Source organism: Ostreococcus tauri (genome assembly GCF_000214015.3).
Source record: "Ostreococcus tauri WGS project CAID00000000 data, contig chromosome 05, whole genome shotgun sequence".
NCBI classification, from domain to species: domain Eukaryota; kingdom Viridiplantae; phylum Chlorophyta; class Mamiellophyceae; order Mamiellales; family Bathycoccaceae; genus Ostreococcus; species Ostreococcus tauri.
In genome coordinates, this window is record NC_014430.2 from 348,231 (window position 1) to 369,672 (window position 21,442).

Genomic DNA, 21,442 nt, shown 5'->3' on the forward strand with positions numbered 1-21,442 from the left:
GCGGGGTCGAGGCGCGCGGGGGCGGGGGCGGGGGCGGGGGCGATCCTGCGCGCGTGCGTCCTGGACGAGGACGAGGAAACGTTCGTGGTTTTCGACGCCTCCGGAAGCGCGCGCGTCGGGAAAGCGCGCGATGGACGAGCGGTGACGCTCGTGGACGTCGCGGCGTTCGCTGCGAGGAGCGATGAGGCGTTGGACGTCGTGCGTGGTCCGTATTGGTCGTGCGCGCGAGCGGGACGCGGTCGCGCGTTGGTCGGCACGAGCGGACGGACGCTCTTGGAGTGCGCGTGGGACGAACGAGGGATCGAGCGACGTGTAGACGACGATGGTCTCCCGTTGAAAGCGCTCGGGCCGCACACGGGGTACGTGCGAGACGTGGTGGTTTCGCGAGACGGGACGCGCGCGTGGAGTTGCGCGTGTAACTTTGCGCCGAGTTGGCGTGCGAGAGATGACGGCGCATTCGAGGCGACTGGGGATGTGTTGAAGTTGTTTACAGGTGATATCCTACGATTGGCGCTGTGTGAACGGGCCGGGGAGACTCTCGTGTTTTGCGGCGTCGCCGATGGAACGGTTCGCGCGTTCGATGCGACGAAGTCTCCCGCGGACGATCTCGGAGTTGTCGGAGGCGATGAAACGATCACAAGGGGGCGCGTATCGGCACTGTGCACGGTCAATGATGAGTGGGTCGTGAGCGGTTGTCACGACGGTGTGGTCACGACGCATCTCGCGCGTTCAACGAGAGGCGCCGCCGTGGCTTCACGCACTTTGGATGGGAAGGTTCAAGACATAGTCGTTCTCTACGACGGGCGCGTCATCGTCGCTGGAAGTTTCGGAGTCGTCGTATACGACTGTGCCGAGCGCTTGAATCTCGTGGACGACGCTTTCGGAGGTGTTCGATCGGCCGTCCGTTCGCTGGCGAAGACGGCGAATAGCGTCATCGTCGGCTCTGCAGTCGGCGACGTCTTCATCATCCCATATCGTTAGCGGGTACTAAACATCGTTCGCAGTACTAGTACAAAGATAGATAATACAAGCCAACTGATTATTAGCGAACGCGTCACACGAAACGCTTGATCGACTCGATAATCTCCTCAGCAGGGGGCGTGAAGAAGTGGTCTCGCTTCTCGCAAATCGTCGGCTCGCGCACACCGAGCTTACTTGCCAACTCTCTCTGCATCTCCGCCGGAACTAATCCGTCCCTCAGCCCGATAACGCAATCGATCCTTCCGCTGCAGTTCTCCTTGATCTTTTCGTAATCGAATGCGCTGTCAAAAAAACCCGACGCCCGCTCGTTGGCGTCGCCCAAGTCGTCGTCGTACCCGGCGACCAAAACGATCGCCCTGAGCCTCCTTCGCTCCGCCAATCGGAGCGCACACACCGCTCCCGAGCTGTGCCCGACGACGATCGATTCTTCGTCGCACTTTAGGACGTCTTCGCAGTGTGGGATCCAAATTTTCTGTCTGCACAGATGTGGGTCCGGCATTGCCGGCGTCGTGACTCGAACGTCGCGCACGATGTTTCGCTCCACCAGGGCGCTCTTGAGCCAGGCGTAGTAGTTACACTGCATCGTCGGCGCGCATCCGGAGCCTGGCAAGATGACGACGTTCGCCATGACAGTCGCGAGCGGTGGTGCGTGGCGCGCGGGCGAGTGCGGGCGTAACTAACTCTGCAAGTCTCGAGGTTTTGATGTGATTGCAAAGCGAGCTACGATGCGCGAAATGGCGCGCACAGTGGGTGTCGGTGTCGTGTCAGGTGGTTTCTGGTCGCGCGTCAGCGCTCACGACGGCGCGACGTTTTCGTCGCCGTACCGTGCCAAGCGTGAGTGCCGGCGAACGATCGGTGAGAGCGCCACGGGCTCGCCGGCGGAGATCTGTCGGAAAACCTCCGTCGTGACGGCACCGACATCGACGTTGGCGCCGTATTTCTGGATCTGGGCCAAGAGGTCGGCGAGCTGGGTCATCGACAGCCCCGCGTCGGCCGAAGCCGGGGAAGCCAAGTCGGCGACGGGTCGCAGAAATTTGTGTGAGAGGATCTCCTTGACGGATATCCGCTTCCTCGGATCTCGCTCCAGGCATCGACGCATGAGGTCAATAAGCGCTGGATTATCAACCGGCAGAGGCGGGAACGAGATGGCGTGACGAGGATCGGTGATGGCGTGGAGCTTTTGAATCATCCCCGTGATTTTGCTGAACGGTGTGTGTCCATAAACCATCTGGTACAGAATGCAGCCGAGACTCCATATGTCGCTCGAGCGTCCAACCTTCATCGGCCCGCCTAACGCGGACGCTTGCCCGTTCAAGATAGCCTCCGGTGACATATAATTAACTGTCCCAACCTGATGGTCGCGCACGATGTTGGTATGATCCGGAGCTTGCTCAGTCTGGATGGCTCGCGCGATGCCGAAATCGATCAACTTGAGCGCGCCCTCAACGAACAAGAAGTTCGCAGGCTTAAGATCACTGTGCACGATGCGCTCTTCATGAATTGTATTAACGGCCTCGACCATTTGCTCAAAGTACAAGCGCAAGAAGTTGTCGTCGATACCTCCGCCGCCGTTGTTCTCGCGCTGTTTCTCGCGTTTGGCGAGCATGTGAGCGAGATCAATTTCGCCGAACTCTAGCACCATGAAGATGAGCTTCTCCCGCGGGCAAACCTCCGCATCGATGAGCTGAATGATATTATCCCGACCTCGCAACGTTTTCAGTAGCTTGATCTCATCGATAAACCCCGCGACGGTCTCGTTCTCCTTGCCATCCAGACGAATACGTTTGAGAGCCAAAATTTTCCGCTTCGGAGAAACCACCTTGAAAACCTTACATGTCCCCCCTTGTCCAACGCACTCGAGCTTCGTGTATTTGACCCCATTCACGAAGACCGTGTTGTCATCCTCACGTGGACGGTTCGGATGCTTATCCGCGCTCGCCATGGCGCCGCTCTCGACGCGCCGCTCGCCGCCAGTTGCGGGAGTGTGCTCTGTCGCTCGCGGTCGAGATGGTGCCCCCCTCGGCGGATCCATCGGCGTGTGCTCGGCCGCGGACGGTGTACGCTCAGCTACCAGCGCTCTGGACGCGCTCATGGCGCTGTACTTCTCCTTGGCCTCAGCCAGTCTACTTCGTAGCGTCACCGTGGCGTCCATTCCACTCGAGGATGGAGGCGGCATTGAATTCTCCGTCTTCTCTCCAGCGCCTCGAAAACCATTAGTCCGCGCGCTGTGATAGCTGCTCACGCTTCCAGGCATGGTTGTCGACGAAGTGACGTACGCGGTTCCAGCGGCCTGATGCGTCGGTGCCTGATGCGTCGGCGCGGTGAATTTCGCCGTCGGCGTCGCTTGAAAGTTTGCCAACGCCGCGGCGCGTTTGGATAGATTTCCAGGCGTCGCCACGACGGGCGCCTTAGGCGCGGCTCTCGTGTCATCTTCCATCTCGTTTGCGTGACGCGGTTTCACGGGTTTGATGGCGGACGTGTACTGCGGCGCGAGCGATGGAAACGGCGTGTGCTGGGTGTGTTGCACCGGCTCGTACCGCTGCCCCTCGATATCGGCGAGGAAACACTCGATGGCACCTCTCGGCTCCGCCCTGGAGTCCAGCCCGCGCTTCAAAATCTTCACAGCCTTTTCCCGCCCCTTGAACGTGAACCCGAACGCCGCCCACTCGCACCAATAAATTGCGTGCTTGTGTCCGATGCCGCACGACTTTAAAAATTTAAACGTGTCCCTCGCGTCGTCCATGTTGCTCAGCATCTGTTGCCTCGCCAGCCCGAGCCATATTCGCACATAGTTCTCATCGTTCACGTTCCCTCGTCTCGGAATCGTTTTCGTCGCGAGTTCGTACAGGCGATGCAAACTCACGCCGTTTCGACTCCCGGTCGCCGCGCTCGGCTTTCCGAGCTCCGTCGTCGGTTCCGCCCCCACGTACAACGCCTCCTCGCTCTCCAAGAACATCAACCACGGCTCCGGGCGCTCCATATTCTCTCGCACCGCCTCCACCAGCGCGTCTCGCTCCTCCCTCGCCCGTCTCGACTCCTCCGCGCTCGTCGCCGCGCGGTACTCCTCCAGCAACGTCTCCGCGCTCGCGCGCGTCCGCCCCCGATCCCTCCCGACGCCCTCACCGCGCCCGACGGCGTCGCGCGCGCCATGCGCGAGACCGAAACCGAGCGCTGGACGCCATCGTCGCGCGCCCTTTCACCGCGCTCCGCGCGCTCGTCCGTCGCTCCGTTGCCCCCGAGCCGTTGCGCGCGCGATCGCCCATCGTTCGCGTCGTCCGCACCCCGCGCCCGCGACGCCATCGCGCGCGCGCTCGAGGTCACGACGCGTGGTCCACGCGCGCGCCGTGGACGCGCGCGCGATCGTCCGCGCCCGTCGCCCGAGTGCGGTCGCGCGCGCGACGCGCGGGGGACGTTCCCCTGGACCGCGCGGTGATGCGCTCGACGGGTCACGAGTCACGACTCGTCGTTCGACGTCCACAAACGACCCCGCGCGCGCCCTTTCGTTCACCTTTCGATGTGTGTCAAACGTCACCTTTCGATGTGTGTCAAACGTCACCTTTCGATGTGTGTCAAACGTCACCTAACGCGTGCGGCGTTCGTTTCAAGGCGGGCCGCGTCGTCGCCGACGACAATGGCAACGTCTTCCCGCTGGCCCCGCAAGGGCGCAAGCGTGCCGTTCAGATCACGCCGCACCGTGGCGGCGAAAACTACGTCGGACCCCCCTTCAAGCGCGCCAAGCCGAAGCACTCCTCGTCCACTTACACGCACCACCTGGAGGATGGAAGACTGTACGAGCTTAAGCGCGTGCCAGATTCCGAGGGTGACAAACACACTCTACCGAGGCTGCACTCAGCGACAATTTTGACCGATTACGACGGTGCTGTACTTCTGATGCTATTGCACGGCGACGGGGATGATGAAGAGAGCGACAGTTGAATCAGCTTTTCATGATCTCTTTTTGTCCCATCTGTACCACCACAAAGGTGAGGCACGCAAACGCGTTTCTGTACTCAACAAGATTCTTTCTCGACGGCTGCCGTATACATTTCATCCAGTGCGCCGTCCATGTTGCTAAAGTCTACTGTACCGTACTCCTTGTAATAAAATTTTGTTTTTTCTGATTACATCGCTCGAGAAGGAGTGAGTGGAGCGGAGTCTCACGTCACGCACAGCTGATCCGGTCCCGTTAGTGGTCCATGAGCTTATCCATCGCCACACTCAGTGCCGCCATCGTCGCGCATCCCATCGCGATCCCTTGCGGTCCACTCGTCCGGGCCATAACTCCACCCGTGAAGCAACCGGCGTACGCACTGTTCATCATATCGTGACTCGCTCGAACCTTTTCCACCACGCACTCGCTCCCGGCGTACAGCGCGCCGAACTGCGCGAACCCCTTCGCATACGACCACGATCGCGCCCCAGCCGCTCGAGCGCCCTGCTTCACACTCTCCGCGATCGTCACCTTGGGCGCGTCCGCCGGTCTGATCTCCATCGGTTCGAACGCGCCGAACACCACGCCCATGACCCCGCCCAGCGCCCCGCCCAGCGCGAACGACATCCCCGTCTTCAGCGCGCAGTTATCCATCGCATCCTGTTGATACACCTCCTCGGGCGTCGGCAGCTTCACCCGCTCGTACGTCTTCCGCTGTCGCGGCTTCTTCTTCTTCGCCATCGCCGTCGCGTCGTCGTCGTTCGTCTCGCTCGTCGAGGTCTCGGCGGCGGCGTCCGCGATCCCATCTTTCCTCATCGCCGTCGCCTCGACCGTCGACATCGAACGCGCGTCCGCGATGACATCGCTCGCATCATCGAGCGTCTCTCCCGCCGCGCTCGACGCGTCGTTCGTCATGCCGCGCGCGCGAGCGAGTGGTGACGCTCGAATCAGCCGAGCGTCACATCATGGACGTCCCGACCACCCCGTTCGAGCTCGAGCGCGAGCACCGGGCGTTCTTGAAGATCGTCCGAGCGGTGTGCGAGTACGACAAGGACGCGAGCGCGCTCTTGGAGCGATGGCGGCGACGGTTGGGGGGGGCGACAGCGCACGAGACGATCGGAAAAGCGCTCGAGCGAGTGGAGCGCGTGGGACCGAAGTGCGTGGCGAACAACGCGTCGTTTCTCAGTTCAGCGGTGTGGACGTTCGTCGATAATGAGCGCGCGCCGGATCATCTCCGGGTGCCTCGAGCGGAGGTGGAGAAGTGGGCGGCGGATGACGAGTTTCGCGCGGCGCCGGAGGACGCGGAGAAAGTGCGATACGTGTTGAAGAACGCGTGGAGGGATTGGAGCGAGGAGGGAAAGTGCGAGCGCGATCCGGTGTACGATGAAATATTTGAAGCGCTCGAGGAGAGGTTGGGAGCGATCGATGCGAGCGTCGGGAGTCCCGACGGCGAGGCCCCGCGCGTGTTGGTTCCAGGGTGCGGACTGGGACGGTTGGTGTACGAGCTCGCGAAGCGCGGGTACGACGCGCAAGGAAACGAGTACAGTTATTACATGTTGTTGTTTTCGTCCTTCATGCTGAACGCGACGTCGAGGAGGGAAGAGTTTGAGATTCATCCGTGGTTGCACGTTCGCAGTAACCACCGAGCGGCGGGCGACCAGTGGCGTGGCGCGCACATCCCAGACGAAGTTCCGGGCGACGCTAAGCTTCCTCCCGGGGCGTGCATGAGCATGGCTGCAGGGGACTTCTCGGCGGTGTACAATTGCGCGAACGAACGAGGGATGTGGGACGCGGTGGTGACTTGCTTCTTCATCGACACTGGACACAACGTCGTCGAGTACTTGGAGTGCATCGCCAATTGTCTGCGCTCGGGCGGAGTGTGGGTGAACTTCGGACCTCTGCTTTATCACTGGGAAGATTACGAGAGCGAGCAGAGCGTCGAGCTCTCTCTGGAGGAGGTGATCGAAGCGGCGAAGACGTTCGGTTTAGACATCGAACGCTCGGAGACAAAGATGGTTGATTACACGAGCGACCCACGATCGATGCATAGAACGACGTATTCGTGCGAATTCATCGTTGCCACGAAGCGGTGACCGCGCGCGAGCCATAGACGAGTGAGGTTCCAGCGTAGATTCAGTAGCCGTTCCACTCGCTGACACGCCCGCGTTTGCGTCCCGCTCACGTTTGGAATTGCCCCCTCACACCCCGTCCCGCGTCCGCGCGGCGATGCCCCGCGGGGCGTCGAAATCCCCTCGACACCCTCGCGGGTCGTCGAAATCTCCCATGGTGTCACCTCGAGCGACCGCGAACAAGGTGAACGGGGCGAAAGATTCAGACGAAGACGAAGGTGTTGTTCCTCGTCCCGTAAAGATGTCCGCGGTACCGCGCTCGCAGAAGCCCGAACCCACGGATCTTCCCGCGGCGTTACGCGAGATCGATCGCCTTCGTTCGGTGCAGGAAAAGAACGCGACGAGCGCGATGGCGGCGACGAGACGGGCGTTCGACGAGCAGGCGCGTTTGGAGAAACGCATCGAGACGCTCGAGCGCGAGCTGGAGACCAAGTCGGAAGCGTTGACGGAGGGTTCGAAAAGGCATGAGAGGGATCGAGATGAATATAAGAAGGCGCTGAAGACGGCTAAGAAGAAGGCACAGAAGCTGGAGATGAAGTTGGAGGAGCAACGGGAATTGACGAGAAGAGTGGAAGCAGAGGCTGGCTCGCGCGGAGGCGACGCAGGCGGCGGTGGAGAAAGTCAGCGGGAAATCGAGCTCACTGATCGATGCGCGAGACAAGAAGGCGTGATATCGGCACTTCAGGGGCAAATAGATGAGCTGAAGACGACTTTGGAGGATGAGCGGTCGCGGGGACAGTCAAAGGCGAGCGAGCAGTCTGCGGAGATTGCTCGCATAGGGGAAGAGTTGCGACGGGCGTTAGAGGAGGCTTCGACGATCAAGGAAGAGTCTGATATGACTGTTGAGTCCATGAGAGCCGCATTGGAGGCCCAGATTAGCGACGGGGGCGATAGGAGTGGCGCTGAAGAAATTGAGAGTTTGCGCGCAAGAGTGGAGGAACTCAGTGCCGCGGAATCCGCAAGCAAGGAGACCTTGGCCAAACTGAATCTCTTGCAGGAGAAGCATGTCGCTCTGGAACGTTTGTTGGAGAATGAGAGGGCTAACAAGGCGGCTCTACGCTTAGAGAAAGAAGAAGCAGAGAGACGCGTATCGGAAGCCGAAGCCGCTGCGATAAATCAGGAAGAGTTGGATGCGCTCAAGGAGCAACTCTCGCAACTTGCCTCTAAGACGGCTGAACTCGAAGGGGAGCTGTCGAAAGAACGAAAGTTACACGTGGAGACGAAAGAGAAAGCAAAGAAGGCTGAGAGTGATATGTTTTTAGTCCGAAATACGTCGACTGCTGCAGAGAAGGCGATTTCGGCTGCGCGTGCGGCCATGGATTCCGCAGAGGCTCGCGCGACGCAGTCAGAAAAGTTGGTCAGTGAGCGAGACGCCAGAATTCAGCAGCTCTCCATGGATCTTGATAACTACAAGCGTCGAGAAGAACAGCTAAATGCGGAATTGGGTAGCTCTTCTGTCTCGGATCTTCGCAACATGGAGGAAAAGCAGAGACAGATCGACGAGCTTTCGGTGAAAATCGTTGAACTCGAGTCCAAGTCCACGCAAGTAGACGAGCTCAAGCGGGCACTCCTCTCTGCAAACGATGCCGCGACAGCTGCAGCACAGTCAATAGAGGAGAGCGAGGCTGAGTTACTGGAAGAGCGCAAGAGATTCAGCGTTGCAGAGAAGAATTTGTTGGAAGCGCGTCGCTCAACGGAAGTAGCGTTAGACAATGTTTCGCAACGCGATGCCATGGTTCTCAACTTGAAGAAAGAGCTCGAAGAGATGTCGAATCAAGTTAAAGAAGCGCATTTGCAGCTACAGATGGTGTCTGTGAGCTCAGTGTCACAAAATAAGTTGCAAGAACAACTGGATGTCGAGTTGGATGCTGCAAACGCACTTGCGAAAGCCGCTGAATCGCGCGCCGCCGGACTCACATCCCAGCTCAAAATAGCCGAAGACGCGAGGGACGAAGCCGTAAAGGATGTCGCTCGTTTGAAACATGAAGTAGATTTGAGTCAACGCGCTCTTGAAGGGCTCAAGACGGAGCTCGCGAACGCTCAGAATTCGCTCAAGTCGAGTAAAGCGGCGGCTTCGCGTGCTGTGCAAGAAGCTGTTAGCGCGAGTGGACGTCGAGCGCAGGAGCTCGCGAAACAGCTCGAAGAAGCCAAGACCAAGCTCAGCGATGCAAATACGATCATAGATTCGTTGAAAACTGACAATGGAGCTGTCAAAGTTCAGGTGATGGAGCTTGAAACCCTCGTATCTACACTCAGGGAGAATCTTGAAACAATCGAGCAAGACGCAGCGGCGAAACGTAATGATCAACTCGACATGGAGTACATGCGCCGTGAGGAGGATTTACGAGCTGAGATCAGCGATCTCACACTCGAGTTGCAAGAAGTTCGCGAAGATTCGTCGTCCAAAGTTGAGCAGGCAGAGCGGCGAGCTTCTGCGCTCGATAGCCAAATTGACGAGCTTGAGAGAGCGCTCAGTCAAAGCAGGGATGAAATTCGACAACTCACGCAAGATTCGACGCTCAGGAGGGAGAATTTGACACAGGAAACGCTGGAACTTCGCAAGAAGCTCGTTGAGGCGCAAGAAATCGCGGCGAATTCTTCGGGAAGCATAGAGGCTGTCAAACGACGCTACGAAGCTCGTCTACGAGATGCCGGTGAGTTGGCCGAGAAGCAGATCATTTCGCTCGTGAAAGAGCTGGATCAAACGAAGGAAATGATGACACTCGCTCAAAACGAAGAGCAGCGCGCCCGCGAAGAGGCCGTGTGCGCATCTAAGACGATTGCTGAGAAAGAGACAGAGTTTGCCGAGCAGCTCGAGAGAGTTCGCAACGAGCTTCTCGTTGCACATGAGGCAAATCTCAGCTTAACTAGTGAACTAGATGAGATGAAGACTACTTGCGAAGAACTGCGACTTGCGAAGGACGCGATGGAGGACGACTTAGTCGAAACCTGCTCACTCCTTGAGAAAGTATCGGCGAAGGCCAACGACGCAGCGGACAATTACAAGCAGACAACAGCTGAGATGAACGCGACGATGGATACGATGAAGCAGAAACTAGAGGGCGAAGTCTTGCTTGCTATGGACCTTACGAAGGAAAAGGAATTCATCATAAAAGAACTAGAGACACGGCAAGCTGAGCTCAGCGCACAAGTCGAAGCTCTTAAAGAAAAATCTTTGTCAAGCTCCTCAAAGTTGGTTGCTTTAGAAACCAATTTGAAAGAAGCAAGCATCGCCGAGCGCGAGCGTCTTCTGGTTCTTCAGAACGAAAACAAGCGCCTGGAAAAGCGTTTGAAGGATACCTGGACTGCGTTGCAGGGAGCTCACGCTGTAGTGGAGCAAACGAAGACAGCCGCAAAAGACGCAGTGCGCAACGCCAATGCCGCCGCGGCAAAAGCAGAGAAAGTCGCCATCAAAGCAAAACGTGAGCTCGAAGAAATTCGCAGGAGTGCTCCGGCGACTGCAATTATCCGGAAAGTTACTGAAGCTGAAGATGTGTCGCAGATGCAATCATCACCACAGCTGTCGTCGCGGCACAGGTCTGCAACTTCACCTCAGTCGATGTCTCAGAGATCGTCACCAGCGCCAAAACTATCCCCTGTGAAGCCTCCATCCAAAGTACCTTCTCTCGATGACGAGATGCAGCGAGCGAGCGATTTATTAGAAAGACTCAGTCGAGCTTCGAGGGAACCGAGCTTGAGGGACGATGGATCCGTCGGCAAGAGCGAGACCTCGAGCCAAATCGGTGCGGTTGGTGCTGCGGTGTTCGGCTATCGCGGCGCGTAGTAGACGTAAAGTAAACCGCGCGAATTAGCTCAATTAATATCTATCGTAGATCTATAGCATTAGGTGACGGCGATGTTTTCCCATTGTTTGCGCCGAAATCCCCCGAGAGCCCAATAGTAGTACAGAGCGATTGCAAAGATTGACAAGCTGACGAAGGCGTGTACGCCTTGGCTCTCAAGCATATCGGAGAACAGCAGCTTGGTGCGCTTCCAAGTACTCATGACGGGGAAAGAAGACTTGGCTAATGCCTCCATATCTTCCCCAGTCGTGAATATTTTCAACGCCAACAACGCGTCGTCCCAGAGAACCCCCGCAGCCGCTTTGAGTTCTGATAAACGCTCTCGATGCCGCTCCAGTTTTGCTTCATCTGGCGCCAAAATGTCATCAAACGTTATTTTCTCTCCACGATCTTTACAGAAACGCTGAACATGGCGAAACTTAGTGAGCACGTGCATGATTCTCGCATTGTCGCGATATTTGGTCACGTTGTGAAAGTCATTGATGACGTCATCCACAGCGCCGCGCACGCTTGGATCTTGCATGTCCTCTTGAAACTGGTCGTCCTCGATCAGTCCTAGGAGGAAAGAACGCAGTTCTATTTCTTTCGTTAGAACCGCGTGCTTTTCCAGTGTTTCGCGAACGTTTCGCGGCACGCCTTCGTATTTATCGACGCCCGCCTGAATCCAGGAACGCATGCGAACCTCCAACGGATCAGCGCGCGAGCCGCCTCCGTTTTTGCCTGTCGACCATTTCCTTGGCACGTCATCGCGAGGCGCGGCGATGAAACTCCGAGCTCTGGGCGATTGCATCGCTTTTGCAGCCGAATTTTGGAGTTTGCGCTTCACTTCATGAAGTTCGGAGTTGTCGGGTAACATATCCGCTGCAGTCAACCCGTCCTCGCTTGTCAAATGTGCTGTCGCCGCCGCGCCGCTCAAGAGAAGGTACTCAACAACGTCCCCCTCGCCCATCATCGCCGCAGACATGAGTGGCGTCATGTAATCAATATCTGCGCAGTCGGATCCACTGGCTTCGAGCCCACATTCATCGATCAAAAATTTCACTGCGCCGTACCGTCCGAGAGCGCACGCAACGTTGAGCGCTGAACGCGACACGTTTGCTCCGCCCGCCCCACATCGCACGCGCGCCCGTTTCGGATCGACCCCAGCCTTGATCAACAATTTCCCGATTTCAACGTCTCCACGAACGCACACCGCCTCCACGAACGCGTCGCACCCATCGACGTTTCTCGCGTTTGTCTCCGCTCCTCGCGCCAATAGCGTCTCCACCGTCGTCGCGTCCCCTTGCCTGCACGCCGCTATCAGCGGGGTCTCGTCCCGCCCATCGCACACATCGATCCACGCCTCGCACTCGTCGATCAAACATCTCACGCACGCGTCTCTGCCGTTCGCCGCCGCATGATGCAGCGCAGTTCGTCCGTCGTCGTCCTCGGCGTCCGCATCCGCGCCTTTCCTCATGATCAACGACTTTAGCGCGCGTTCACTCCCAAGCGCCGCCGCGTGATGCGTCGCCGCGTGTCCATGACGATCTCGATCGTCAACTTTCACTGAATCGTTCCCGAGCACCGCGTCTAAGGTCTCCACATCGTCCTCGCGTGCGCTCTCAAAGAAATCATCCAGCGCCTTCCTTCGAGCCTCCGCGCTCGGCGGCATCGTGTCAGACGACCAGAGCGCACGACGATCTGTGTCCACGACAGATAATACGTCGAGTGCGCGCGCGAGACGCGGTCACGGACGCGCGCGCGCGACTGAGGCGACCGCGCGCGCGTCGATGCGTTTTCGGTTCACGCGACGTACGCAAACCCTATACCCTATACCCTAACACTAGGGGTATCGAGGACGCCGATCTCGCGCGAGCCGCGTCGCCGCACTCGCCCGCGCGCTCGATCGCTCTCGATGAGCGCCCAGGAGGTCCCGGATGATCACATGGGCGACGTCAAAACGGGCGCCCCGCCGGAAGCGACCCTGGTCGTCCTGAACGAACCTCTCACGCTGGAATCCGGTGACGCGATCGAGCGCTGTGCGTGCGCATACACAATGTACGGCGAGCTGAGCGCGTCGAGAGATAACGTCGTGCTCGTCGGCCATTCGTTGACGTCGAACTCGAACGTACGCGAGTGGTGGGCGGAGTGCGTGGGTGAAGGGGACGGATACGCGTTGGATTTGAGTAAGGATTGCGTCGTGTGCGTGAACTACCTAGGGTCGCCGTACGGAAGCGCGAGTCCGGTGAGCGTCGATCCGAGGAAGAGCGATGGAGGGGCGTATGGGGTGGATTTTCCAACGCCAGTAACGATCAGGGATAACTGTGCGATGTGTAAGATGCTATTGGATTCGCTCGGGGTGAACGGGGTGCGATGCGCGATGGGCGGGTCGATGGGTTCGATGCTCGCGCTGGAGTTTGCGGCGACGTATCCCGATTTCGTGGAGACCATGGTGTTGATAGCGGGCTGCGGAAGACACACGGACTGGGCGATCGGGATGGGTGAGGCGCAGAGATATGCGATCATGAGCGATGGGAAGTATAAGGGCGGAGCGTACGCTCACGATGACGGACCAAACGCCGGTTTGGCGACATCTCGCATGATGGCCATGTTGAGCTATCGCGCACCGGCGAGTGTGGACGGGAGATTTTCGAGGACGAGCATGAGTGAGTTTAAACCCGCAGAGGAGATAGAGTTGGGGATTCGGGCGCACGAAAAGGAGACGAAGCTGCCATACTTTGCCGTGGAGTCGTACCTTCAGTATCAAGGGAAAAAATTCATACGGAGGTTTGACGCAAACTGTTACATTCAGCTGACTTACACCCTAGATTCACACGACGTTTCTCGTGGGCGTGGGGATTATTTCGACGTCTTGGCGAAGATTAAGCAGCGCGCTCTCGTGGTTGGCATTCTCAGCGACGTCTTGTATCCGTACGCGCTTCAAAGAGAGCTCGCGGACGCACTGCCCAACTCACAGCTTTACACAGTCGACTCGCCCCACGGCCACGATTCGTTCTTGATCGAAATACAGCAGTTGAATCAAGTTATGGCGAAGTGGCGCCGCGGTGAGTGCGTGGACACCCGTCAAGGCGTCCCTGATTTCACCGCTCTCGAAAGCTCGGAAGACGTGCGCGAGCTCCGTGAAGGCATCAAACGTCTTCGCGAGGAGCTCACGACCGCTGAGCTCAAGCGCGAACGCGCCGAGGCCGCTCTCCGAGCTGCACTGGATCCTGCACAAAACATTAGTGGTTCGGCGAGCGCGCTCCAGCGCTCCGCATCTGTCGGCAGCGCCCTGAACCTTCCCGGCGTCATACTTCCGGCGAACCCGTCCGGGAGCGAGACCCTGCGACTTCCGGTCTTTGGCAAGCTCTCTATCGACAACGACAATTCGTACGCCGGGTTCGCAGCCTTCTAATACGCGAATCCGATGGACGATTGCGTCCCTTGTAACCTCACGGTAAAAATTTGTACTCTCGCGCGCTCGAACGCCGCAGCGACAGCCCTGCACACACCCTCATCTATCGACGTCTCCGAGCATCCGCTCGCGCGGACACGCTCGCTCGAAACGTAAGTGCGATGTCATCGGACGTGCGACGCGGTCCACTCGACGCCTTTCTCGTGCGCACGACGATGCCGTCGCAAACGTCAAAAACAATCATTTTCAACGAAACAACGCGCTCGGAGGATGACGACGACGACGACGACGACGACGACGACGACGACGACGAGAACGTCAACCCGGCAACGTGCGCGCTGTGGGTTCGTCTAGTGGAGGCGGGCGGGCGCGCTCGCCGCACGAGCGAGAGCGGCTGCGGGACGACGACGGCGGTTGACGGCGCGACGGCGGTGAAGCGAGCGGCGTACGCGTACGGCGTGAAAGTACGGAACGAGCGACGACGGGCGGAACGCAGCGCAAAAGGGAACGGTCGGTCGGTGTTGCACGATTTAAATACGCGTGCGTATTTACGAGCGAGCGCGAGGGCAGAGAGGCGGATGGGGGCGTCGGTGAGCGGAACTGCGGCGCGGGCGACGGTCGAGTACGGAGCGTGCGCGCTCCCGCACGTGTCATCGGTTGTGACGTCAGCAGCTAATAACGCGGTGAGCGCAGTCGAGTTCGATGTAAGCGGAGAGCTGGTGACCACAGGAACGGTGGCGGGCGCAGTGGACGTACAAGAGGTAGCGACGCTTCGCGCACACTGCGGTGAACTGTACGCGCCAACTTTAAAACTCGCGACGGGACGGTACATTGAGTCTCTGCGATGGAATCGCGATCGTTCCATGATAATGACAACTTGCGATACGTCGAATACCATCGTGGGGTATCAGGGAAACTCGACGCGCGTGCCTGGCCCACGAGGTATGGCGCAGCAGACGCTCGTGTTGCACGAATTCAAGGCACAGACGGCGACAAACGAACCCGCCGCAAACGGTTTGCGAGAGATGCTGTTTGATCCGAGCGATCCGCATCGTCTCATTGCGGGTGCTGGAAATGGGCAGGCGTACGTGTGGGACACCCGTTCGGCGGGCGGAAAGCAGACGGCACAGTTGTGCTCACATGTAAAGTCACCGATTTCGTCAATCGTGATGTCCCAAGACGGCCACACCGTGATCGGCGGAGATGCGGTGAACGGTGAAATATTGATATGGGACATGCGAAAACCCGCCGCGCAGGGTTCTGCGGTTTTCGGTACGCTCGGTGACAAGGCACAGCGCTACGGTCTCATTGCTCAGCTGAGCATGGCAAAGCTCTTGACCAAGACTGCGCTCGGGACGGAAATGAAAATAGAGCACACCGGGGTGCACTGGATCGATTACGATCCGTATGATCACAGAAGACTTGGATTTCACCTGACCAACGGTTGGAGCGGCATAATCGATCTGATGCAACCGTGCGTGACGCACGCGCACTGTCCGCCACCGCCTTGGCTCGAGGCACCTAGACCGGCAAACTTACCCGAGGGCACGCTATTGCCCGGCATATACGATTTACCGACGAGCGACTTGAGACGTCGAAAGGCATGCTGGCTACCGGACGGACGATCGATCGCCGTCGGTCTCGGAGTAAAGCCTGGTGTGAGAATTTTAGACCTCTCGTCGTCAAAGTCGCGGCATTGGGTGCATGGTTTGACAGTAGCGGATCTCGATTGCGAGCCCGAGTGCGGGTATGCTTCGGGGCGGCCTCCGGTATTTGTCGAGACATCGACAAAAATATACACCGTCGCTGCACATCCTTATCACCACGGCGAGATCGTCGCTGGTGGCGAGAGCTCACTGAGTTTACTCGGATATCGACTCTCGGCGTCGATTGGTGACAAAGACGAATCTATCTCCGACGTTGGGACCGCGCGCACCGAGGACTTGACCGAGGCGTGAGACCATAGAATGACTAGAAGTATAGCATGTTATCACAATTCGTTGTTGTTAGCGAGGAAAAAATTGAATGGGCCCACAAACTAGCAACAGCTGGCCCTTTTTGTCGCCGCTCTATCGCCTAAGTTTATCGCGTTGGGCGCGCCCAAGCCCTTCGATCCGGTCAAGCGATTCTTGATATCCCCGGCGATTGTCATGAACGCATCGTTCACATTCACGCTCGACTTGGCGCTCGTCTCAAAGAATGGGATCCCGAACTCGTCCGCCAACGCCTGCCCGCGCGCCTTTGAGATTACTCTTTTATCCTCCTTCACATCGCACTTGTTTCCGATCAAAATCTTGTTCACATTCGAGCTCGCGTGTTGCTCAATATTTCGCATCCATCCTCGAACGTTCTCAAAGCTCCGCTCGTCTGAGACGTCGTACACCAACAAAATCCCCATGGCTCCCCTGTAATACGCCGTCGTAATCGTTCGAAACCGTTCCTGCCCCGCGGTGTCCCAGATCTGCAGCTTCACCCGCTTTCCTCCGAGCTCAACCGTCTTAATCTTGAAATCGATCCTGCGTCGCATCGCGAGCGTCGCACGCGTCAGTCATCCAGTTCGCCCCACCGGTCTCGCGCGTCGCGTCGCGCGCGCGCTCTACACCCACCCGATGGTCGTGATGAAGCTCGTCGTGAACTGATCGTCGCTAAACCTCAGGAGCAAACAACTCTTCCCGACGCCTACGTCATCGAGCGCGGCATCGCTCGTCGTCAGTCTTCCTCGGCGTCGAACGAGCCATAATTCGAGTCGACACGCGTCGTCCGCGCGCGCCTCCCGCCTCGCGCGCGCGCCGCCGCACCGCTGTCACCGATCAACAGGAGCTTTAACAGATGATCGTAGTGCGCCCCGTTCGCCCCGCCCCCGCGCGAGGACGAGGCCGATGCGGACATGACGTTCACGGATGGATGTGTCCACGCGTCGCGCACTGCGACCGCATCACAGCGCGCATCGGTGAATCGCTCGATCGCCCCGCGCCGACGCGCCGGACGCGCGCGCGTCGACGGCGATGAAGTTCGAGGGACACGCGATCGGATACGCCTGGGCGTTCGCCGCGGCGACGGCGAACGCGTCGCAGGATAACCTGAGAAAGCTCGCGAGTGGACGGGCGCGGCCGGTGGAGATCGTGGCGCTGAGCGAGATCGTGAACGTCGTCGTCCTGGGCGCGCTGGTGCTCGCGCGAGGGAGAGGCGAGAAGCTGATCGAGGCGTACGGGCAAACGGAGCTCGTGTTGCTGGCGCTCGCGGCGGGGGTGCTGAAGTTTGCGTGCGCGGCGGCGCTGCAACACGCGCTGCGGTTGACGCCGCTATCGCTGTGCGTCCCGTATTTCGCATTCACGCCGTTGTTTTTGCTGGTGATGAGTTTCTTCTTGGTGCACGAGACGCCGACGGCGCAAGGGGTGGCTGGGGTGTGCGTGATCACCGCCGGAGCGTACATGTTGAACGCGAACGGGGCTACGGGTGAGGAGGGAAAGTTGGAGAAGAGTCCGAGGTTAGAGGAGGGAGGGATCGTTGCGGAAGACAGCGTAAATACATTCGGTACGAGAAGACGCCCGAGTGCCCGAGGACCGCTCGATCAGTTGGTGCCCGCAGGATCGTCTTGGCACTTTGACGACGCCGAGCTCGCGAAGCGTGGTTGCCTTAGACGTTCGCTCACTACGCAAATGTCCACCTTGCGGGCGAATCCCGGGAGTTTAATCACTCTCGGCATCGCCGCAATGTACGCGCTCGTGGCAGATCTGGATAAGCTCGGCAAGCTGCACACGACGGATTTGCTCGTCTTCATGTTCATGCAGCGCGCGTTTCTCTTAGTGCTCCCTCTGGCGTACGTTCTCATCCGTCGTCGAGGCGCATTTGTCGCGCTGGCCGCCTCGAAGAAAGTGGCCGTCGCCATAGCCCTCATAGGTCTCCTCGATATCGCCTCCATGTTCGCCTTTCTCGAGGCACTGAACTATATATTCACCAGCTACGCCGTCGCCGCAAAGCGTACAAGCATACTGGCAAGCGTCCTGGGCTCCGCCGTCTTCTTCAAGGAACCCATCGCCCGCCGCCTGCCCTACGTCATGATCATGTTCGCGGGTATGGCACTCATCCTCTTAGCCGACGCGAAGCACTAGATCGATAGACACGAAGAAGAGTTGACATGTATGAAGCATTCGACCGCGACCTGGACTCGCTCGCCCGGCGCACACATAAGTGCTCCAGTCATCGCCGCAGACCTCACTGCCTTCCTCCCCTCGTCGTCTCGCGCCATGGGCGACATCGAGGCGAATGAGAAAGAGATCCAAAGTGCGTTTTGACGTCGACACCGCGCGCCTCGCCGCGCGAGTCGTCGTCCATCGCGCGCGCGTCTCCGCTCGAACGCGCCGCCGCGATGGGTCTTTCGAGCCCGTCTCACTCGCTCCGCCCCCGCGCGCGCGCGCGAGCACGCGCGCTGGACCGCGCGCGCGCACGCAACCGTGATGACTGACGCCTCGCGCCGATCGCTCGCCCGCGCGCAGTATGGAAGATGCGAAAGGTACGAAAACTTTGACGGCGGCTCGAGCGAAAGATCGTTTCGCTCTCGGTTCGCCCTCGTGGCGACGATCATCGATACGACGCGCGCGAAGAGCGAGGGACTGACGGAAGTGCTCTGTGTATTATTCGCGCGCAGCTCATCAAGAAGCTCGAGGATGCGCGAGGAAACGGGACTTCGATGATTTCGCTCGTGATCCCGCCGAAGGGGCAGATCAACTTGGTAAATAAGATGTTGGTGGAAGAGATGGGCACGGCGACGAACATTAAGTCTCGGGTGAACCGACAGTCCGTGCTGGATGCCATCGGTTCGGCGCAGCAGCGGTTGAAGCTGTACACGAAGGTGCCGCCGAATGGTTTAGTGGTGTATTGCGGGGCGGTGCTCACGGAATCGGGCAAGGAACGACAGATGAGGATCGATTTCGAACCCTTCAAACCGATCAATACGTCGCTTTATATGTGCGATAACAAGTTCCATACCTCGGCGTTGAGCGATTTATTGCAAAACGACCAAAAATACGGTTTCGTCGTCATGGACGGTAACGGAACACTCTTTGGAACGGTGTGCGGTAACCATCGCGAAATTTTACAAAAGATTAGCGTTGATTTGCCAAAGAAACACGGTAGAGGTGGTCAGTCCGCGCTTCGTTTCGCGCGCTTGCGTTTGGAAAAGCGTCAAAACTACCTAACCAAGGTCGCTGAGCTCACGACGCAGCACTTCATCACGAACGACAGGCCCAACGTCGCGGGCCTTGTGCTCGCCGGTTCGGCGGATTTCAAAAACAAGCTCTCCGAGGCTGATTGCTTCGATCAACGCTTGCAGGATGTAGTCCTCGCCGTGGTTGATGTGTCTTACGGGGGCGAGAACGGCTTTAATCAAGCCATTGAGCTCTCTGCGGACACCCTTTCGTCGCTTAAGTTTATTCAAGAGAAGAAATTGGTGGGTAAGTTCTTCGACGAAATCGCGCAGGACACTGGCAAGTACGTGTTCGGCATCAACGACACCCTAACGTGCTTGGAGATGGGTGCGGTGGAAACATTGGTCTGTTGGGAAGACCTCGCTATTCAGCGCGTGTCTCTCAAGAACAGTCAGACGGAAGAGGAGCACATCAAGTACCTTCGTCCAGAGGAAATCGCCGCCGACGGGAACGATCACGTACGCGATGCCGACGGCAACGACTTGGAAGTTGTCGACACAGTCCCATTATTGGAATGGATCGCTGAGGAGTACAAAAAATTTGGCTGTGTTTTGGAGATAATCTCTGATAAGTCTCAGGAGGGCAACCAGTTCTGCCGAGGCTTCGGGGGCGTCGGTGGTTTATTGCGTTACCAAGTTGACCTCGCCGCTTTTGAGGTCGCCGCCGACGCCGACTCCGACGCTTGGGACTCCGACGACTCCGAATGTTTCATCTAAGCCCGCGTTGCTTCCAGACACCCATGATTTCAATCCACAGTAGTAGCCACAGACACCGTCCTCTGCGCTCGCCCGCTTCCAAATGCACTATCGTCCAATTCGAGGCTCCCCACATACGCACGCACGGACCTCCCCCGCGTCGACGCCGTTCCACGACGCGGACGATTCCCCGTGACCCGTGCGTTGACTCATGACATCGTACGCCCTCGCGGCGTGGCGTCCGCGTCCGGCGAGTCCCGTCCCCGGGTCCTCGACCGTTATCCCGAGGCACCGCTCGACGCACGCGAAACCGCTCGCGACGTGCGCGCTCGTGGACGAATTACCGGACGAACTCGTCGAGCTCGTCCTCGATCACCTGTGCGGGACGGATTTAGCGCGCGCGGAGTGCGTGTCGAGACGTCTCAGGCGGTTAGCGCTGCGAGACGACGGAAGGTGGAGAGACGCGCTGCGAAGGGACTTTGGCGACGCGTTCGCGCCGCCGCAAGGGGTCGCGGTGCCCAGAGGGGCACTGAAAGCCGAGTACAAAAGGGCGGTAGAGACGCTCAAGGCGATCGTGACCGGGCGCTACGGGGAGTGTGATTCTCGAACGCGCGTTCGGGTCGGGACGCGTATTTACGCGTGAGCTGCTCGGGTCGACCCGCCATACGTGAGCGCGCGAATTTTCGATGGACGAGGCTCTGGACGCGGCGTTGCGGGATGCGAAACGGGCGTTCGGAGGTGGTCGCGCCGGCGCTGGTGGATGGCGCGAGGCTGTCGACGCGTGGATGGGGTTTTATCACGCCGTAGACTGGTCCGAGGGTTGGTTGAAATTACTTCTCTGCGCGCACGTGTGTCTGTTCATTGCGATCGCGTCGACGCGCGGGAGCGATCGGGCGCAGGGTGGATTGTTCTGTATCTGCGTCGTCGTCGTACTCGCGGCGGAGCGGATAAACTCGTTAGGAGACGCGCACTGGGAGACGTTTGCGAGTCAGAACTATTTCGACAAGCGCGGACGGTTCATCTCGATCGTCCTCTCCACGCCCTTGGTCGTGGCGACGCTTTTTATTTTAGTGAACTTGTTGTACATCATGACGGGGATGATGGTCGAGGTCGCGCGCAAGCGTAGGAAGACGGGTGTGAAGAAGACGCAGTGAGCTTTGTCCTCGCTCCACCGATGGTAGAACCATGTATGTTATGTAAAAATGTTGATTCATATTATGGATTGATGATTTTGTTACACTCTCACAACAGACTATTCGGTGCACTTCGAGTGAGGTAAACGACGCGCGTGAGGACGGAAAA

General features: G+C 58.6%; 14 protein-coding genes across 14 annotated transcripts; 9 read left to right on the forward strand and 5 right to left on the reverse strand.

The window, feature by feature from the left end:
* OT_ostta05g02200 (WD40/YVTN repeat-like-containing domain) lies at positions 1-981 on the forward strand (the record flags this gene model as incomplete). Its single annotated transcript, XM_003079278.2, has 1 exon — positions 1-981. A coding segment is annotated over one exon (981 nt), but the record flags the coding sequence as incomplete, so codon positions are not given.
* Positions 982-1,054: 73 nt separating this feature from the next.
* On the reverse strand, positions 1,055-1,609 carry OT_ostta05g02210 (unnamed product; the record flags this gene model as incomplete). The annotated part of the gene is made up of 1 exon (XM_022984244.1): positions 1,055-1,609. One exon carries the CDS (start codon positions 1,607-1,609, stop codon positions 1,055-1,057), a length of 555 nt encoding a protein of 184 aa, XP_022838996.1.
* A 165-nt stretch (positions 1,610-1,774) lies between these two features.
* OT_ostta05g02220 (Serine/threonine-protein kinase, active site) lies at positions 1,775-3,961 on the reverse strand (the record flags this gene model as incomplete). The annotated part of the gene is made up of 1 exon (XM_022984245.1): positions 1,775-3,961. One exon carries the CDS (start codon positions 3,959-3,961, stop codon positions 1,775-1,777), a length of 2,187 nt encoding a protein of 728 aa, XP_022838997.1.
* A 1,206-nt stretch (positions 3,962-5,167) lies between these two features.
* OT_ostta05g02230 (Mitochondrial inner membrane translocase subunit Tim17/Tim22/Tim23/peroxisomal protein PMP24) lies at positions 5,168-5,827 on the reverse strand (the record flags this gene model as incomplete). The annotated part of the gene is made up of 1 exon (XM_003079281.2): positions 5,168-5,827. The coding sequence occupies one exon, from the start codon at positions 5,825-5,827 to the stop codon at positions 5,168-5,170; it is 660 nt and encodes a 219-aa protein (XP_003079329.2).
* A 50-nt stretch (positions 5,828-5,877) lies between these two features.
* Positions 5,878-7,005, forward strand: OT_ostta05g02235 (N2227-like; the record flags this gene model as incomplete). The annotated part of the gene is made up of 1 exon (XM_022984247.1): positions 5,878-7,005. The coding sequence occupies one exon, from the start codon at positions 5,878-5,880 to the stop codon at positions 7,003-7,005; it is 1,128 nt and encodes a 375-aa protein (XP_022838998.1).
* A 133-nt stretch (positions 7,006-7,138) lies between these two features.
* On the forward strand, positions 7,139-10,825 carry OT_ostta05g02240 (N2227-like; the record flags this gene model as incomplete). The annotated part of the gene is made up of 1 exon (XM_022984248.1): positions 7,139-10,825. The coding sequence occupies one exon, from the start codon at positions 7,139-7,141 to the stop codon at positions 10,823-10,825; it is 3,687 nt and encodes a 1,228-aa protein (XP_022838999.1).
* Positions 10,826-10,884: 59 nt separating this feature from the next.
* Positions 10,885-12,495, reverse strand: OT_ostta05g02250 (Ankyrin repeat; the record flags this gene model as incomplete). The annotated part of the gene is made up of 1 exon (XM_003079284.1): positions 10,885-12,495. The coding sequence occupies one exon, from the start codon at positions 12,493-12,495 to the stop codon at positions 10,885-10,887; it is 1,611 nt and encodes a 536-aa protein (XP_003079332.1).
* Positions 12,496-12,738: 243 nt separating this feature from the next.
* Positions 12,739-14,238, forward strand: OT_ostta05g02260 (Alpha/beta hydrolase fold-1; the record flags this gene model as incomplete). Its single annotated transcript, XM_003079285.1, has 1 exon — positions 12,739-14,238. One exon carries the CDS (start codon positions 12,739-12,741, stop codon positions 14,236-14,238), a length of 1,500 nt encoding a protein of 499 aa, XP_003079333.1.
* A 215-nt stretch (positions 14,239-14,453) lies between these two features.
* Positions 14,454-16,196, forward strand: OT_ostta05g02270 (WD40/YVTN repeat-like-containing domain; the record flags this gene model as incomplete). The annotated part of the gene is made up of 1 exon (XM_003079286.1): positions 14,454-16,196. One exon carries the CDS (start codon positions 14,454-14,456, stop codon positions 16,194-16,196), a length of 1,743 nt encoding a protein of 580 aa, XP_003079334.1.
* An 80-nt stretch (positions 16,197-16,276) lies between these two features.
* On the reverse strand, positions 16,277-17,127 carry OT_ostta05g02280 (Small GTPase superfamily, Rab type; the record flags this gene model as incomplete). The annotated part of the gene is made up of 3 exons (XM_003079287.1): positions 16,277-16,754; positions 16,845-16,917; positions 17,037-17,127. 3 exons carry the CDS (start codon positions 17,125-17,127, stop codon positions 16,277-16,279), a joined length of 642 nt encoding a protein of 213 aa, XP_003079335.1.
* Positions 17,128-17,243: 116 nt separating this feature from the next.
* Positions 17,244-18,350, forward strand: OT_ostta05g02290 (Drug/metabolite transporter; the record flags this gene model as incomplete). Its single annotated transcript, XM_003079289.2, has 1 exon — positions 17,244-18,350. The coding sequence occupies one exon, from the start codon at positions 17,244-17,246 to the stop codon at positions 18,348-18,350; it is 1,107 nt and encodes a 368-aa protein (XP_003079337.2).
* Positions 18,351-18,485: 135 nt separating this feature from the next.
* Positions 18,486-20,161, forward strand: OT_ostta05g02300 (Peptide Chain Release Factor eRF1/aRF1,N-terminal; the record flags this gene model as incomplete). The annotated part of the gene is made up of 3 exons (XM_022984249.1): positions 18,486-18,522; positions 18,735-18,751; positions 18,887-20,161. 3 exons carry the CDS (start codon positions 18,486-18,488, stop codon positions 20,159-20,161), a joined length of 1,329 nt encoding a protein of 442 aa, XP_022839000.1.
* Positions 20,162-20,351: 190 nt separating this feature from the next.
* On the forward strand, positions 20,352-20,783 carry OT_ostta05g02310 (F-box domain; the record flags this gene model as incomplete). The annotated part of the gene is made up of 1 exon (XM_022984250.1): positions 20,352-20,783. One exon carries the CDS (start codon positions 20,352-20,354, stop codon positions 20,781-20,783), a length of 432 nt encoding a protein of 143 aa, XP_022839001.1.
* Positions 20,784-20,826: 43 nt separating this feature from the next.
* Positions 20,827-21,294, forward strand: OT_ostta05g02320 (Transmembrane protein 18; the record flags this gene model as incomplete). The annotated part of the gene is made up of 1 exon (XM_003079292.1): positions 20,827-21,294. One exon carries the CDS (start codon positions 20,827-20,829, stop codon positions 21,292-21,294), a length of 468 nt encoding a protein of 155 aa, XP_003079340.1.
* Positions 21,295-21,442: the final 148 nt, after the last annotated feature.